Below are 17,432 nucleotides of genomic sequence, written 5' to 3'. Positions count from 1 at the left end.
TTATTTTACTTTTAGAACCATGTGGTAATGTGTATAAGGACCAGTCAACACATTAGATTTGCATAATCAACAAATGCAAGATAACAAGACAATGCAATAGCACTTAGTCTGATCTTCAAATGAGTAGTAGATTTTTTAATAACAAATTTCAAAGTTATGTATATTTCCACTCCCCTTGTACCATGTGATAGCAATCAGCCAATTACAAATGCATATACGTATAGTCTGTGAATTCTTGCACATGCTCAGTAGGATCTAGTGACTCAAAAAGTGTAAATATAAAAGACTATTCACATTTTTTTTAATGTAAGTAAATTGGAAAGTTGTTTAAAATGACATGCTGTATCTGAATCATGAAAATTTAATTTAACCTGATTGTCCCTTTAAACAACGTTTTAAATGTTCTTCATTAAAGGGACATGAAGCCCAATTTTTTTTTCTTTCATGATGCATTCCATTTCAAACAACTTTCTAATTTACTTCTATTAGCTATTTTGCTTCATTCTCTTGGTATCCTTAGTTGAAAAGCATATTTAGATAGGCTCATGAGCTTGGAGCAAGCTGCTGATTGGTGGCTTAACTTGTATCCCCATTTTCATTGACTTACAAATGTTTTCAGCTAGCTTCCAGGAGTGCAATGCTGTTGCTTCAATAAAAGATACCAAGAGAATGAAGCAAAACTAATAACAGAAGTAAATTGGAAAGTTGTTTAAACGTATAATCTATCTGAATCATAAAATAACATTTTTGGGTTTTATGTCTCTTGAATAAATGCTATTTCGTGATTTCCTTAAATCATTGAATTTAAAAGTCTTGGTTGAACCCTCGTAACACTGCTTATGGAAAGTTACCTAAAAACCTGACCATGTTAAGGTGACTGTTACCTAAATATTCTTTCACTTCTATGGTTGATATTATTTCTGTATTATTTTATAGCATGAAATCCAGCATAGATTTATTTCTATTTGGCTTCTTCATTTATTGTCATAAAGATTTTTATAAAAAGCTTTCCCTCTTAGTCGCATTGCTAGTTTCATTGACCCAAAGTATTTCAGGGTAGTTAAAATCCATAATTACAACACTCCATGTCACTATTGTGGGGTGTGAGGGGGGGGGGGGGCTTGTAGCATGTACCTAAAAATAATTATTTGGGACTTTTTCCCCAATCTTTACTTCAACCCACAGTGTCTCTACATTATCCCCTATATCATCATACAATATCTACCCTTATTGTAGGCAGAAAGGGACACTATACACTAGACTTTTATTTGCATAAATGTTTTGTAGATGATCCATTTATATAGCCCATCTGATAGAGTTTTTTGTAACAATGTATAGTTTTGCTTATTTTTTAATAACATTGTGCTGATTTTCAGACTCCTAACTAAGCCCCACAGTGCCAGATGTATACATGCGTTTACAGACTCCTGCAGGCTCCTGTTTATGTTATCTGTCTCTTCATATGCAAGGAAGGGGGGAGGGGGGTTCTGCTCTTTTTGTTTACCCAGCCCCTTTCAGTGGGTGTCCCAGACTACCTAATCAACAGTACTAAACTGGGAGCTTCTAAGTACGTTTTAAAAGGTTTCAAACTGGATTTTTAGATCAGTATCTGTGCATATTCTTCTTTATAGTAGTGTCTATAACATGCAGTTATATGAGAATTGGTGTATACTGTCCCTGCAAATTCCCCCTACCCTTTTATTACCCCTATCCCTCCTAAATAAAGTATAACCCTCTAACTTAAAGGGACATTATACACTCATTTTTTCTTTGCATAAATGTTTTGTAGATGATCTATTTATATAGCCCATAAAGGGTTTTTTTTTTTAAAAAAATGTATAGTTTTGCTTATTTTTTAATAACATTGCTCTGATTTTCAGACTCCTAACCAAGCCCCAAGGTTTTATGTGAATACCGTCAGCTACCTTCTCCAGCTTGCTCCTGCTTGTGTAAATGGTCTTTTCATATGCAAAAGAAGGGGGAGGGTCTTATTTCCCAGTGCAGTGGGCTTTCCAGCTACCTTTTCAACGGAGCTAAACTGAGAGCTTCTAAGTAAGTTTTTAAACAGTTTTATACTGGATTTTTATATCAGTATCTATGCATCTTATTCTTTATAGTAGTGTCTATTACATGCAGTTATATGAAAATGAGTGTATACTGTCCCTTTAACTGCCCAGTCATGTGAATCATCCCACTAGGTTTCAGCTATGCTGAATAACAGAAACTCTAAAAAATGTTACAGGAAAGATGCCTGAATTGTTAGTAAATATAGGCTTGTGAACAGGAGGAGTGAATAGTAGAATGAATAAGACATATGCTTTATGAGTAATACATGTACATTATATGCTATAATGATATTGTGATTAGTAAAATAAATAGCCTTTCTACAGATCAGCCAGAGGTAGTGACACAACAATAACACTCTCTCTACAAATCAGCCAGAGCAAATGATGTCACAGCACTATTATGACATCACACCTAGTATATGCTAGCTGTAAGCAGTCAGTGCAGTCCCTTTTCTGCGAGTGAGAATAGCAAGTAGACATGCTCTATATTGCCCTCATGAGCCTTATTTTTCTACTGATGAGCCATGCTATTCTGGGTCTGCCTGTGCGCACCCTGCAAGGTAAGGATGCTTTACTATTCATAGACTTTTGCACTTATAACTGTAGCTTGGTATGGGTTATCACTCCCATTCAGTAGCTCTCTGTGACTGCTTTAATATGGCTGGTCAAGCATTTTGTAACCAACATGTTGCTGAGCTTAATTTAAAAACAAAAAGGAAATGATCAATGGGAAAACTTTATTAAAAATAACACTGTTAAAGGGACAGTTTTACTGTAAAATTGCTTTTTACATTAATGTATTTCCAATGACTTGTTATACAAGCTGCAGAGTAAAGACTTTATGAGAAATTGCATTTTCAGGTTTATTTTTGTACATGAAATTGCTGGTTTTGTACTTTGAAACCACAGCCTATTACAATGGGTTGAGCTTGCAGGTAAAATTAGATCTCATTTTGTTATCACTTAGTGTACACACACTTGGTTCCTTATATTATATCTGTTTGTAAACCAAAGCTCAATACTTAGAGAGAACAATGTGTTTACTGACATTTTCTTTTGCACACACAGGGTTGCCCAGTGGATTTACAGAGAGCATAGAGCTCCCGGAACATCGGCCGAAAGGCACAACAAACCCAGATGGTAAGTGGAGGTTTTTATTGATTTAATGAATTGTTCACTTGTTAACTTGGTAGTTAAAGTCAATGGACGTGAATGAAGCATTATTTATAAACAAATAAAGTTATTAACTTAAATCATTGTATAGTTAATATTCAGTAGTATCTAATATGAAAAAGGAAATAGCTACATTCTGTAATTAGTGTGTTATGGAATATTACATGAGGTATAGATAGTAATAAATAGGCATCTTTATAAAACTAATGTGACACAACTGAAAGTCACTGCACATATTTCCACTGTGAGAATTATTGATCTAAAAAAGGCAGATTGTGTTTTGATTTGGACTTAAATGTTGTTTTTATGCATCTCTACTAACTCAGTGATACCTACTATAACTAATTCCATATGGAAAACATTATATATACATTTATTTTCATTTGGAGTAAATTATGTAGATATTACTGAGCTAGTAAGCAGGGGTGCAAATAAACAGCATTAAAGCCCAAATTCAACCTAGTACATCCCTTTTTGTAACTTTTTTAGAGTTGATGTTGTTTTAACATTAAAATTATCTCTGGGACTATGACTTGTAATTCTATTGGTGTGTATTTCAGTATCGGTGTTCATATTCATGGGTCTGGTTTTTAATTGGTCAGTTGAGTTACGGACTGTATAATAGCCCATGACGATATTTGAGAACTGTTTCCATTATCTGATATTATAATTTTTCGTGACTCACTCTATTTTTATGTGATATTTCAGTGTTATTAACTAGGGCCTCCAATGTTTATGTATATAATTATTTTTTATGGTTGTGTGTTTATATTTTGTGTTTTAGAGATTGACGTTTTACATTTGATGATAGATTTGGGTCGATCCCTCCTGTACACTCGCCTATATAATTTCACATTAGGGTACAGTTACCTTTTCTATGAGGATGATTACGTACGGTACATAACTCTAGTGTGTTTAACTTGTACTTGGTGACTTTTTCTTCTGTTTGATCTTGATTCCTTTACATTCACATACATGTTCAACCAGACAGACACAAAATAATCTTTATGGGTTCCCTTCCCATTACCATCTTTATAGGGACAGTATACACAAATTTTCATATAACTGCATGTAATCGGCACTACTATAAAGAAAAAGATCCCAATTTAGCACTGTTAATGAGATTAGGCTGGGACACCCACTGAAATAGGATGAGAAAGCAGGAAGAGCAGACATTCCCCCTCACCTGCATATGAAAAGACCCTTTTACAAGACTAGGAGCAAGCTGGAGTCTGTATACATCAGTATACATCTAAAACTTTGGGGCTTGGTTAGGAGTCTGAAAATCAGCAAAATGTTATTTAAAAATAAGCCAAACTATAGATTTTTACAAAAATACCCCCAGATGGGCTATATAAATAGATCATCTACAAAACATTTATGCAAAGAAAATTCTGTGTACAATGTCCCTTTTCCTGCAGCACTGTTTGAGTTCTTCCCCACTGTTATATATTTATAATTAGTACAGTTAATATATTTTCAGTTATTTTTTTTCTTTCAGAATTTATATTCTCTGGAAATGACGCAGGAGCCAGAAGAGGAGATAATTTTAGTAAGTTAATATTTTTTATAAATACACTTTTTATAATACATACAATTATTAAATAGACAAATATGGATCAGTACCAAATAGAACCAAAGCACCTGATAAAAGCAATAGATTTATACATGAATAATAAAATAACAATGCAATACACATTTATTATTTATTTCACCTACTATTGTTATAAAATTACCTCAAATAAGCATTGATAGTTCTTGTAGCTTTGTGTATATTTATTTATTTATTTATTTTGCTTTATTACACCTCACCAAGTCACAGTTTTTACACCACAACATAGGAATGTAATTATTTTGTTTTGTTTTCCATTATTTCTATAGCATTTAATAATTTTCATTCCTTTAACTTATGTAAATAGGTGAGTTCTACAAACTAGCTGCCCTGTAACTATCTAGAACATAAATCTTATTCCCATAATCTGTTTTTCTCCACAGACATCTGGAGCCCAGCCACGTTTCCAACTGTGGTGCTTGTGGTACCAATTATTACCATTCTGGTTATCCTGTTATCAATTGCCCTCTTCATCCTTGCTTAGTAAGTTATAGAGATCACACAAGCTGTGCATTGTGTATATTACATACATACATCATAATATGAGGGTTTCATAAAATAAACGGTAATGTCAGGATATCAAGTCCAAACTAAATCAGAGTCACAATAGCATAACTAGTAAATGTTCTATAATATGTATGCAAGATATGTAATTAAAGGGATACTGAACCCAATTTTTTTCTCTTATGATTCAGATAGTTAATGTGATTTAAAGCAACTTTCTAATTTACTCCTATTATGAATTTTTCTTCATTCTCTTGGTATCTTTATTTGAAAATGCATGAATGTAAGCTTAAGAGCCAGCCCATTTTTGGTTCAGTACCCTGGATAGCATTTGCTGATTGGTGGCTACATTTAGCCACTAATCAGCAAGCTGTACCCAAGTTTTGAACCTAAGATGGGCCGGCTTGTAAGATAAAAGATACCAAGAGAACAAAGAAAATTTGATAACAAGACTAAAATAGAAAGTTGCTTAAAATTGCATGCAGTATCTGAATCATGAAAGAAAAAATTTGGGTTCAGTATCTCTTTTAACATATTAAATATTTCTGTAAAAGTTAAATAGTAGTTATTTTAATTGAAATTAAATCACTTAACATGTGTATTTATATGCAATAGATACTGTATTATTCCTGCCAGAGATATCCTCTAACAAGTAACATAAATTTATTAAGTACAGCAACATAAGTAAAACATAAAAATAATGGACAATCCCCTTTTAAGCATTTCAGGTGACGTCCACCATGGTCCCAAGGCTTTAAAATGTGTTTTTATTCTCTATCACCCACTCCATTTATAGAAAATTGTTTTTTTTTATTCCATGTCAAAAACACATTAACTTCTAATTTATAATTCCATCTGAAAAATAAGTTATTTAGGTTGAAGAATGAGGATATTACAGATGCACAACGGTTTCAATAAGTTGCTCGAGGTCTCTGCCTCATCCTTAGTACTCAGTAGCCCAGTTACTTTGATTAATACATAAACGTTTTATACATAAATATATCTGTACAATCTCTGTATAAATAATAATAGATAGAAAGAGATACTCACATCCTAATTGACAGCACAAAATAAATTGCCTCACAATCAAGTCAAAGGGGTATATTTATCATAGTGCGAGCGGACATAATACGATGTCCTCTGCACATACGCTGTCGGCATTTATCTTGTGAACTGCTGGTGCAATGCCGCCCCCTACAGATTCAAGGCCAATTGGCCGCTAGCAGAGGGTGTCAATCAACCCGATCATATAGTATCGGTATTAATTTCTGTCCGCGACCTCAGAGCAGGCGGATAAAGTTATGGAGCGGCGGTCTTTAGACCGCTACTGAAGACCGATGCTTCATAACTTCTGTTTCTGGCGAGCCTGAAGGCTCGCGCAGAAACAGGGGCATCAAGCTCCATACGGAGCTTGATAAATCGGCCCCAAATTATCAATATCTCCATGTTAATTTAATTAATAACTTAATTAATTTTCCCATAACATTTGCAGTGAACTAGTGCTATGTTTTACGTAAACACAAGACAGAAATGTTCTAAAATATTCAACCTTTTAGTGCATTTAATAGATTTGGTTCTCTTTGTGCTGTATAACCAAGCTTTAGCATATGAGATTGTTCAAATTAATTTGAAATTTTTATATTTTTCTCACAACAATAAACACCTTTAGACCAGCAGATCTCCACCCTTATGAAAACTTAAGTTGTTTTTAATCCATGATCTACAAGACTCCCCCTACCAGTAACCCATAAACTAAAAGAACCCAGTGTAATTATCAATTTAGCTACTAGATCCCGAACTGTAATAAACCATTAATCCTAACAACCGTCCCCGACATGACCCATAACCTCTGCCAGATAAGGAGCCATTGAGATAGCTAGAACCACAAGGTAATCTATCAAACTACATAGAGCTGACTGCTGTCTATGCACAGTAGTGCAGATTGTAGAATTCAAATAAATATTCTATAAGGGACAGTTACCTCATGGTGAATTCTCACACAGCAGTGATACTTGCTCCTGATACATGGTACCTTTAACTTATTATACATTCAAAAACTTTTGTAAAAGGACAAAAATGTTTTTTCCCTTATTCAGATAGAGCATGTAATTTTAAACAGTTTTCCACTTTACTACTATTATCTAATTTGCTTTATTCTCTTGGTATCTTGTGTTGAAAAGCATACCTAGGTAGGCTCAGGAGTTGGGAGCTAGCTGCTGATTAGTGGCTGTACAAATATACCTCTTGTCATTGGCTTACTGACGTGTTCAGCTAGCTGCCAGTAGTGTATTGCTGCGCCTTCAAAGAGAATGAAGCAAAATTGATAATAGAACTAAATTTGAAAGTTACATAATATTGTATGTTGTATATGAATCATGAAAGAAAATGTTTGAGTTTCACGTCCTTTTAATTTTACATATTTGCTAATGAGGTTAAGCTTCTAATATTAGAAACTGATATATGATCCCAAGACCAGAACATATTGACATGGGGGAGTTTTTTTATTTCTTTCATGTAATTAGCAAGAGTCCATGAGCTAGTGACGTATGGGATATACATTCCTACCAGGAGGGGCAAAGTTTCCCAAACCTTAAAATGCCTATAAATACACCCCTCACCACACCCACAAATCAGTTTTACAAACTTTGCCTCCTATGGAGGTGGTGAAGTAAGTTTGTGCTAGATTCTACGTTGATATGCGCTCCGCAGCAGGTTGGAGCCCGGTTTTCCTCTCAGCGTGCAGTGAATGTCAGAGGGATGTGAGGAGAGTATTGCCTATTTGAATGCAATGATCTCCTTCTACGGGGTCTATTTCATAGGTTCTCTGTTATCGGTCGTAGAGATTCATCTCTTACCTCCCTTTTCAGATCGACGATATACTCTTATATATATACCATTACCTCTGCTGATTTTCGTTTCAGTACTGGTTTGGCTTTCTACAAACATGTAGATGAGTGTCCTGGGGTAAGTAAGTCTTATTTTCTGTGACACTCTAAGCTATGGTTGGGCACTTTTTTATAAAGTTCTAAATATATGTATTCAAACATTTATTTGCCTTGACTCAGGTTGTTCAACATTCCTTATTTTCAGACAGTCAGTTTCATATTTGGGATAATGCATTTGAATCAATCATTTTTTCTTACTTTAAAAAATTTGACTTTTTCCCTGTGGGCTGTTAGGCTCGCGGGGGCTGAAAATGCTTCATTTTATTGCGTCATTCTTGGCGCGGACTTTTTTGGCGCAAAATTTTTTTCTGTTTCCGGCGTCATACATGTCGCCGGAAGTTGCGTCATTTTTTGACGTTCTTTTGCGTCAAAAGTGTCGGCGTTCCGGATGTGGCGTCATTTTTGGCGCCAAAAGCATTTAGACGCCAAATAATGTGGGCGTCTTATTTGGTGCTAAAAAAATATGGGCGTCACTTTTGTCTCCACATTATTTAAGTCTCATTATTTATTGCTTCTGGTTGCTAGAAGCTTGTTCACTGGCATTTTTTTCCCATTACTGAAACTGTCATTTAAGGAATTTGATCAATTTTGCTTTATATGTTGTTTTTTCTATTACGTATCGCAAGGTGTTCCACGTTGCAACTGAGTCAGAAGATACTTCAGGAAAATCGCTGCCCGGTGCTGGAGCTACCAAAGCTAAGTGTATCACTTTTGGTATCTGTTCCTTCAGCTGTTGTTTGTATTAAATGTTATGACAAACTTGTTAATGCAGATAAAATTTCCTTTAGTACTGTTACATTACCTGTTGCTGTTCCGTCAACATCTAATACTCAGAGTGTTCCTGATAACATAAGAGATTTTGTTTCTAAATCCATTAAGAAGGCTATGTCTGTTATTTCTCCTTCTAGTATACATAAAAGTCTTTTAAAACTTCTCTTTTTTCAGATGAATTTTTAAATGAACATCATCATTTTGATACTGATAATGGTTCTTCTGGTTCAGAGGTTTCTGTCTCAGAGGTTGATGCTGATAAATCTTTGTATTTGTTCAAGATGGAATTTATTCGTTCTTTATTTAAAGAAGTATTAATTGCATTAGAAATAAAGGATTCTGGTCCTCTTGATACTAAAACTAAACGTTTTAATAAGGTTTTTAAATCTCCTGTAGTTATTCCAGAAGTGTTTCCTGTCCCTGATGCTATTTCTGAAGTAATTTCCAGGGAATGGAATAATTTGGGTAATTCATTTACTCCTTTTAAAACGTTTTATGCAATTATATCCTGTGCCATCTGACAGATTAGAGTTTGGGACAAAATCCCTAAGGTTAATGGGGCTGTCTCTACTCCTGCTATATTTTTAGCGGATGTTGCTGCAGCTTCAACTTTTTGGTTAGAAGCTTTAGCGCAACAAGTAACAGATCATAATTCTCATAGCATTATTATTCTATAACATGCTAATTATTTTATTTGTGATGAAATCTTTGATATCATTAGAATTGATGTCAGGTATATGTCTCTAACTATTTTAGCTAGAAGAGCTTTATGGCTTAAAACTTGGAATGCTGATATGTCTTCTAAGTCAACTTTGCTATCCCTTTCTTTCCAGGGTAATAAATTATTCGGTTCTCAGTTGGATTCTTTTATCTCAACTGTTACTGGAAGGAAGGGAACTTTTTTACCACAGGATAAAAAATCTGAGGTAAATTTAGGTCTAATAATTGTTTTCGTTCCTTTCATCACAACAAGGAACAAAAGCCTGATCCTTCATCCTCAGGAGCGGTATCAGTTTGGAAACCTTCTTCACTTTGGAATATATCCAAGCCTTATAGAAACCCAAAGCCAGCTCCTAAGTCCCCATGAAGGTGCGGCCCTCATTCCAGCTCAGCTGGTATGGGGCAGTTTACGTTCTTTTCAAAGAAATTTGGATCAATTCCGTTCACAATCTCTGGTTTCAGAACATTGTTTCAGAAGGGTACAGAATTGGCTTCAAGTTAAGGCCTCCTGCAAAGAGATTTTTTTTCTTTCCCGTGTCCCAGTAAACCCAGCAAAGGCTCAAGCATTTCTGAAATGTGTTTCAGATCTATAGTTGGCTGGAGTAATTATGCCAGTTCCAGTTCTGGAACAGGGGCTGGGGTTTTATTCTATCTCTTCATTGTACCAAAGAAGGTCAATTCCTTCAGACCAGTTCCGGATCTATCAATATTGAATCGATATGTAAGGATACCAACATTCAAGATGGTAGCTGTAAGGACTATCCTGCCTTTCGTTCAGCAAGGGCATTATATGTCTACAATAGATTTACAGGATGCATATCTGCATATTCCGATTCATCCAGATCACTTTTAGTTTCTGAGATTCTCTTTTTTAGACAAGCATTACCAGTTTTGTGGCTCTACCGTTTGGCTTAGCATCAGCTCCAAGAATTTTTACAAAGGTTCTCGGTGCCCTTCTGTCTGTATTCACAGAACAGGGTATTGGTATTTCCTTATTTGGACGATATCTTGGTACTTGCTCAGTCTTCACATTTAACAGAATCTCATACGAATCGACTTGTGTTGTTTCTTCAAGATCATGGTTGGAGGATCAATTTACCAAAAAGTTCATTGATTCCTCAGACAAGGGTAACCTTTTTAGGTTTCCAGGTAGATTCAGTGTCTATGACTCTGTCTTTGTCAGACAAGAGAAGTCTAACATTGATATCAGATTGTCAAAACCTTCAGTCACAATCATTCCCTTTGGTAGCCTTATGCATGGAAATTTTAGGTCTTATGACTGCTGCATCGGACGCGATCTCCTTTGCTCATTTTCACATGCAACCTCTTCAGCTCTGTATGCTGAACCAATGGTGCAGGGATTACACAAAGATATCTCAATTAATATCTTTAAAACCGATTGTACGACACTCTCTGACGTGGTGGACAGATCACCATCGTTTAGTTCAGGGGGCTTCTTTTGTTCTTCCGACCTGGACTGTAATTTCAACAGATGCAAGTCTTACAGGTTGGGGAGCTGTGTGGGGGTCTCTGACGGCACAAGGGGTTTGGGAATCTCAGGAGGTTAGATTACCGATCAATATTTTGGAACTCCGTGCATTTTTCAGAGCTCTTCAGTCTTGGCCTCTTCTGAAGAGAGAGTCGTTCATTTGTTTTCAGACAGACAATGTCACAACTGTGGCATACATCAATCATCAAGGAGGGACTCACAGTCCTCTGGCTATGAAAGAAGTATCTCGAATTCTGGTTTGGGCGGAATCCAGCTCCTGTCTAATCTCTGCGGTTCATTTCCCAGGTATAGACAATTAGGAAGCGGATTATCTCAGTCGTCAAACGTTGTATCCGGGCGAATGGTCTCTTCACCCAGAGGTATTTCTTCAGATTGTTCAAATGTGGGAACTTCCAGAAATAGATCTGATGGTTTCTCATCTAAACAAGAAACTTCCCAGGTATCTGTTCAGACCCCGGGATCCTCAGGCGGAGGCAGTGAATGCATTATCACTTCCTTGGAAGTATCATCCTGCCTATATCTCTCCGCCTCTAGTTCTTCTTCCAAGAGTAATCTCCAAGATTCTGAAGGAATGCTCGTTTGTTCTGCTGGTAGCTCCAGCATGGACGGATTCTTTTTCGGATGGCCTCTTGCTAACCGTGGGCTCTTCCGTTAAGACCAGACCTTCTGTCGCAAGGTCCTTTTTTCCATCAGGATCTCAAATCTTTAAATTTAAGGGTATGGAGATTGAACGCTTGATTCTTGGTCAAAGAGGTTTCTCTGACTCTGTGATTAATACTATGTTACAGGCTTGTAAATCTGTATCTAGAGAGATATATTATAGAGTCTGGAAGACTTATATTTCTTAGTGTCTTCTCATCATTTTTCCTGGCATTCTTTTAGAATTCCGAGAATTTTTTTTACAGTTTCTTCAGGATGGTTTAGATAAAGGTTTGACCGCAAGTTCCTTGACAGGACAAATCTCTGCCCTTTCTGTTCTTTTTCACAGAAAGATTGCTAATCTTCCTGATATTCATTGTTTTGTACAAGACTTGGTTCGTATAAAACCTGTCATTCAGTCAATTTCTCCTCCTTGGAGTTTGAATTTGGTTCTGGGGGCTCTTCTAGCTCCTCCTTTTGAACCCATGCATTCATTTGGACATTAAACTTCTTTCTTTTGTTTCTTTTGGCCATCTCTTCTGCCAGAAGAGTCTCTGAATTATCTGCTCTTTCTTGCGAGTCTCCTTTTCTGATTTTTCATCAGGATAAGGCGGTGTTGCGAACTTCTTTTGATTTTTTTCCTAAGGTTGTGTATTCTAACATTAGTAGAGAAATTGTGGTTCCTTCATTATGTCCTAATCCTAAGAATTCTAAGGAGAAATCATTGCATTCTTTGGATGTTGTTAGAGCTTTGTAATATTATGTTGAAGCTACTAAGTCTTTCCGAAAGACTTCTAGTCTATTTTTCATCTTTTCTGGTTCTAGAAAAAGCCAGAAAGCTTCTGCCATTTCTTTGACATCTTGGTTGAAATCTTTAATTCATCATGCCTATGTCGAGTCGGGTAAAACTCCGCCTCAAAGGATTACAGCTCATTCTACTAGGTCAGTTTCTACTTCCTGGGCGTTTAGGAATGAAGCTTCGGTTGATCAGATTTGCAAAGCAGCAACTTGGTCCTCTTTGCATATTTTACTAAATTCTACCATTTTGATGTGTTTTCTTCTTCTGAAGCAGTTTTTGGTAGAAAAGTGCTTCAGGCAGTGGTTTCAGTTTGAATCTTCTGCTTATGTTTTCATTAAACTTTATTTTGGGTGTGGATTATTTTCAGCAGGAATTGGCTGTCTTTATTTTATCCCTCCCTCTCTAGTGACTCTTGCGTGGAAAGATCCACATCTTGGGTAGTCATTATCCCATACGTCACTAGCTCATGGACTCTTGCTAATTACATGAAAGAAAACATAATTTATGTAAGAACTTACCTGATAAATTCATTTCTTTCATATTAGCAAGAGTCCATGAGGCCCACCCTTTTTTGTGGTGGTTATGATTTTTTTGTATAAAGCACAATTATTCCAATTCCTTATTTTATATGCTTTCGCACTTTTTTCTTATCACCCCACTTCTTGGCTATTCGTTAAACTGATTTGTGGGTGTGCTGAGGGGTGTATTTATAGGCATTTTAAGGTTTGGGAAACTTTGCCCCTCCTGGTAGGAATGTATATCCCATACGTCACTAGCTCATGGACTCTTGCTAATATGAAAGAAATGAATTTATCAGGTAAGTTCTTACATAAATTATGGTTTTTTTGTTTTTTATTTCCCAGTAAGCAGCATTCAACAAAAGTAAGAGACATTCTGATGACCTTGGGTAAAATTACACCGGATGAAGAGAAGGGAAAGGAACATCGCCCCAAACATGTCAATAGTACGTCAAACTAAATAGAAAATTTGAGAAAAGCGGTAGTATATAGTCATTGGAGACATTATAGGGGCTAATATAGTTGCGTATTTCAGATTTGTGCTGCCATAGCCACTAAAACTTTAGCTTCCCATCTAACCCTCTCCCCCAAGGTTTTAGGCCTTTTTTAGCCAGAATTTTTTTTTGGCCAGGGAGTAATGTGAATTTTGTATGGCATTTTCAAAATAAATGTTCATGTATATATATACACACACACAGTCACAGGCACACACACACAGTTACAGGCACACACACACAGTCACAGGCACACACACACACACAGTCACAGGCACACACACAGTCTCACCCACCCACACAGAGTAAAAAAAATACACATATATACACACACAGACAGACACACACACACACAGACAGACACTCACACAGACATACACAGCAACACACAGACACACACAGAGTCATAAAAATACACATATACACACACACAGACAGACACACACAGACAGACACACACACAGACAGACACTCAGACAGACATACACAGACATACAGACATACACAGACACACACAGCAACACACAAGCATACACAGACACATACACACCTAACTATTGCTGCAATATATATATATATATATATATATATATATATATATATATAAAAAAAACAAACACAGATTTCTTAAAACAATACTTCCCTAAACACAATACTAAGGGCTAAAGACAATAGAATTAAAGGCAATAGCTAGCTGAATAAAATAAAGGTTCAGAGCTACCTCTTTACTGTAAGTTCCATGGGCAGTCTCTTATTATACCCCCTAGAATGTAAGCTCTTTAGAAAAAATCTCCCATTATATACCTGTATAATACTTAAATAACTGTAAGCTTCTTGCAAATATAATCACAAAAAGGGGCTTCCCCTTCCCATATTGCCACCCTAGGCCAGTGCCTTGTTTGCCTAGGTAGATACGCCCCTGGGCTGTTATAAAAGCATACGTATAATATTATAACATCATTTTGCCTTTGAATCTCCAATAGGACACACAGTCATTGAAATGGGAGAAGATAAACCCAAGAAAGTGAAAAAGAACAAGAAAAAAGGTAAAAAGGGGTAAATGTGATATAGAGGGAGGTAAAGGAAAGAAAACGAAGTGAGATCAAATAAACGTAATTAGTTAAAGGGTCATGGAGGTCAGAATTATAGGGTCATGATTCACAATAAACATTCAATTACAAAAAATTTTTTTTTGCTATTCTAAGCTCTGTAAAATTTCATTATTCAGAAAGAGCAGCCATTTTAAACAACTTTCCAATTTACTTCCATTAACTAAATGTGCACAGTCTTTTTATATTTAAACTTTTTGAGTCACCAGCTCCTACTGAGCATGTGCAAGAATAAGTGTGTATGCATTTGTGAATGGCTGATGGCTGTCACATGGTACGTGTATGCATTTGTTATTGGCTGATGGCTGTCACATGGTACAGGGGAGTGGAAAAAGACATAACTTTTAAATTGTCAGAAAAAAAAAATCTACTACTCATTTGAAGTTCAGACTAAGTGCTATTGCATTGTCTCGTTATCTTGCATTTGTTGATTATGCAAATCTACTGTGTTGACTGGTCCTTTAAATGCTGTTGCAATATAATGCTTAGAACACATGCATACTCCTAAGCCTACCTTGGTCTGCTCTCCAGACTTAACGTTTTAATACAAGACACCAAGTGAAAAAAAACATTTTTACAATAAAATAAAAGGAATTTTCATTTTTTTAAATTGCGTTCTCTCTCAGAATTGTGTAAGTTTAAAGGGACAGTCTAAACCCAATACTCATTGTTTATTGCTTATTGTGACATACCAGACACACATCTTGCTTTCAAATAATCATAGTTTGTTAGCAGCTGAAAATGGCCACCAAGCTCTGTCTACAGCTTTCCTCTTGTCCAGTAAGCTGATTTTTTGTATGACACATTTCATATTTTTCAGTTAGCTTTTTCAAGTTGCACATGCACAAATCAGTGTGTGTTAGTAGGAAAACATATTCACAAGTCGATCGTGATTGGAGAAACTTAACATACCAAAAGATACACTCAATAGGTGGGCGGGGCTTGGCGGACATTTTTGGCTCCTAAAAAACAATGAGTATTTAAATGTTTCATGTACTTCTAACAAGCGTATAGATGTGGGACCAGTTGCAGGATGCTTCTCTGGTATGTAACAATAAGTAATCAAAATGATGTATTGGGCCTAGACTGTCCTTTTAGCTTTTTGCATCAAGTAGAAAATAATATTGTTAAAAAATATAAGGAACACTGAGATGATTGATGGACTGTTCTGTTAAGCAGCTGAGTGAGTTACTGGGAAGACGTTTACGGAACAATCGATTTTCTGCAGAGGGGTAATAAAAAATAAGGGTTAGTTATGTAAGAAGGTTATATAGTGCAAATGGAAGAATTTTAGCGTTTTATAGAAGGATTTGTATGTACTGATTTTATCTTATGATTTTGCATTAGGTGCCCGTAAATACCAAATACAAAAAGAGATTTCCTCGGATGAAAATGAGACCTCGAATGATGAAGCTGTAGAACAGCAGACAGGAGGCTCAATAGTGTCATGGATAGGGCAGAAAATACAGGACCATATTGAACAGAGGAAATCAGAGATAGAAAGACAAGAAATGGAAAGGCATAGTGAAAAACATAAACACAAGGAAAGTGAAGACGATGAACATGACACAAAAAAGGATAAAAAAGAAAAAAGGAAAAGGAAGGAAAAGCACAAGGATAAATTAAAAGAAAAGGAGGAAAAGAGGAAAGACAAAGAGAAAAGGAAAGAGCGTAAAGAACTGAAAGAGAAAGAGAAGAGGAAAGAGCGCAAAGAACTGAAAGAGAAGAGGAAAAAGAAGGAAAAGGGGGAAGGGAAGGAAGAAAAACGTAAACATAAAAAAGCAAAAGAGGAGAAAAAAAGGACAGAAAAGGTCAGGAAAACTGAAAAGACTAAAGTAAAGGAAAGAAGAAGCAAGAAGAAAATCAAACTTGCAAAGGCACCAAAGCTAAAGAAAATTCAGAAACTAAAACTCTCAAAGATACGAAAGATAAGGAAAATGCCAAAACTTAAACTACAGAAAAAGCCAAAACTTCGTCTAAAAAAACCAAAGAGGTTTAAGAAATTTAAGAGGTTTAAGTAGGTCTATATATATGTAAATATAAGTCCCGCCCCCTAGCATTAGTTGTTCATTGTACATAGTAATTTTATATATTGTAAATAGTTCTTAAATCATTTGTAAATAGTTTGTAAATAATTTGTAAATAGTTTGTAAATAAAAAACTTATAAAAACAAAACAACCTGGAATGGAATTATTTTGGTCTCTTTGCATTTTACTAGGCCTTTTGCTCATTTTCTGGATGCTGGATATTTGACCATAGTGTGTATTCTATATAATTATTTTTATACAATATGTTAATACTGGCTAACCTGTGCAATCATATACACTATATGGCCAAAAGTATGTGGACACCTTACTATAACACCTAAATAAGCTTGTTGGACATCCCATTCCAAAGTCACTGGCATTAATAAGGACCCCCACCCCCCATTATGCAGCTACAGCAGCTCCAATTCTTCTGGGAAGGCTTTCCACAAGATTTTGGAGTGAGTCTATGGGAATGTGTGCCCATCCAGAGTTTGTGAGTTTTTGTGAGGTCAGGCACTGATGTAGGACTAGAAGCTCAGGCTTG

At 35.9% G+C, this 17,432-nt stretch overlaps 1 protein-coding gene across 2 annotated transcripts in view; it reads left to right on the top strand.

Annotated features, from left to right (window-relative positions):
- The window catches only part of LOC128655705 (DNA ligase 1-like), a 43,611-nt gene extending 26,572 nt beyond the window's left edge, over nucleotides 1-17,039 (top strand). Inside the window, exons 2-8 of one of the 2 annotated variants that reach the window (XM_053709281.1) lie at nucleotides 1,881-2,052; nucleotides 3,135-3,206; nucleotides 4,741-4,791; nucleotides 5,235-5,334; nucleotides 13,603-13,703; nucleotides 14,735-14,797; nucleotides 16,208-17,039. In XM_053709281.1, the coding sequence (XP_053565256.1) occupies nucleotides 13,637-13,703; nucleotides 14,735-14,797; nucleotides 16,208-16,881 (804 nt within the window). In that variant the 5' untranslated portion in view covers nucleotides 1,881-2,052; nucleotides 3,135-3,206; nucleotides 4,741-4,791; nucleotides 5,235-5,334; nucleotides 13,603-13,636 and the 3' untranslated portion in view covers nucleotides 16,882-17,039. Of the gene's footprint in view, nucleotides 1-1,880; nucleotides 2,053-2,890; nucleotides 3,002-3,134; nucleotides 3,207-4,740; nucleotides 4,792-5,234; nucleotides 5,335-13,602; nucleotides 13,704-14,734; nucleotides 14,798-16,207 lie in introns of those variants that run through there. The other variant, XM_053709282.1, reaches the window with a different exon arrangement.
- Nucleotides 17,040-17,432: the final 393 nt, after the last annotated feature.

This window comes from Bombina bombina, chromosome 4 (assembly GCF_027579735.1).
Source record: "Bombina bombina isolate aBomBom1 chromosome 4, aBomBom1.pri, whole genome shotgun sequence".
NCBI lineage: Eukaryota > Metazoa > Chordata > Amphibia > Anura > Bombinatoridae > Bombina > Bombina bombina.
This window is presented reverse-complemented; position numbering and strand designations above follow the sequence as displayed.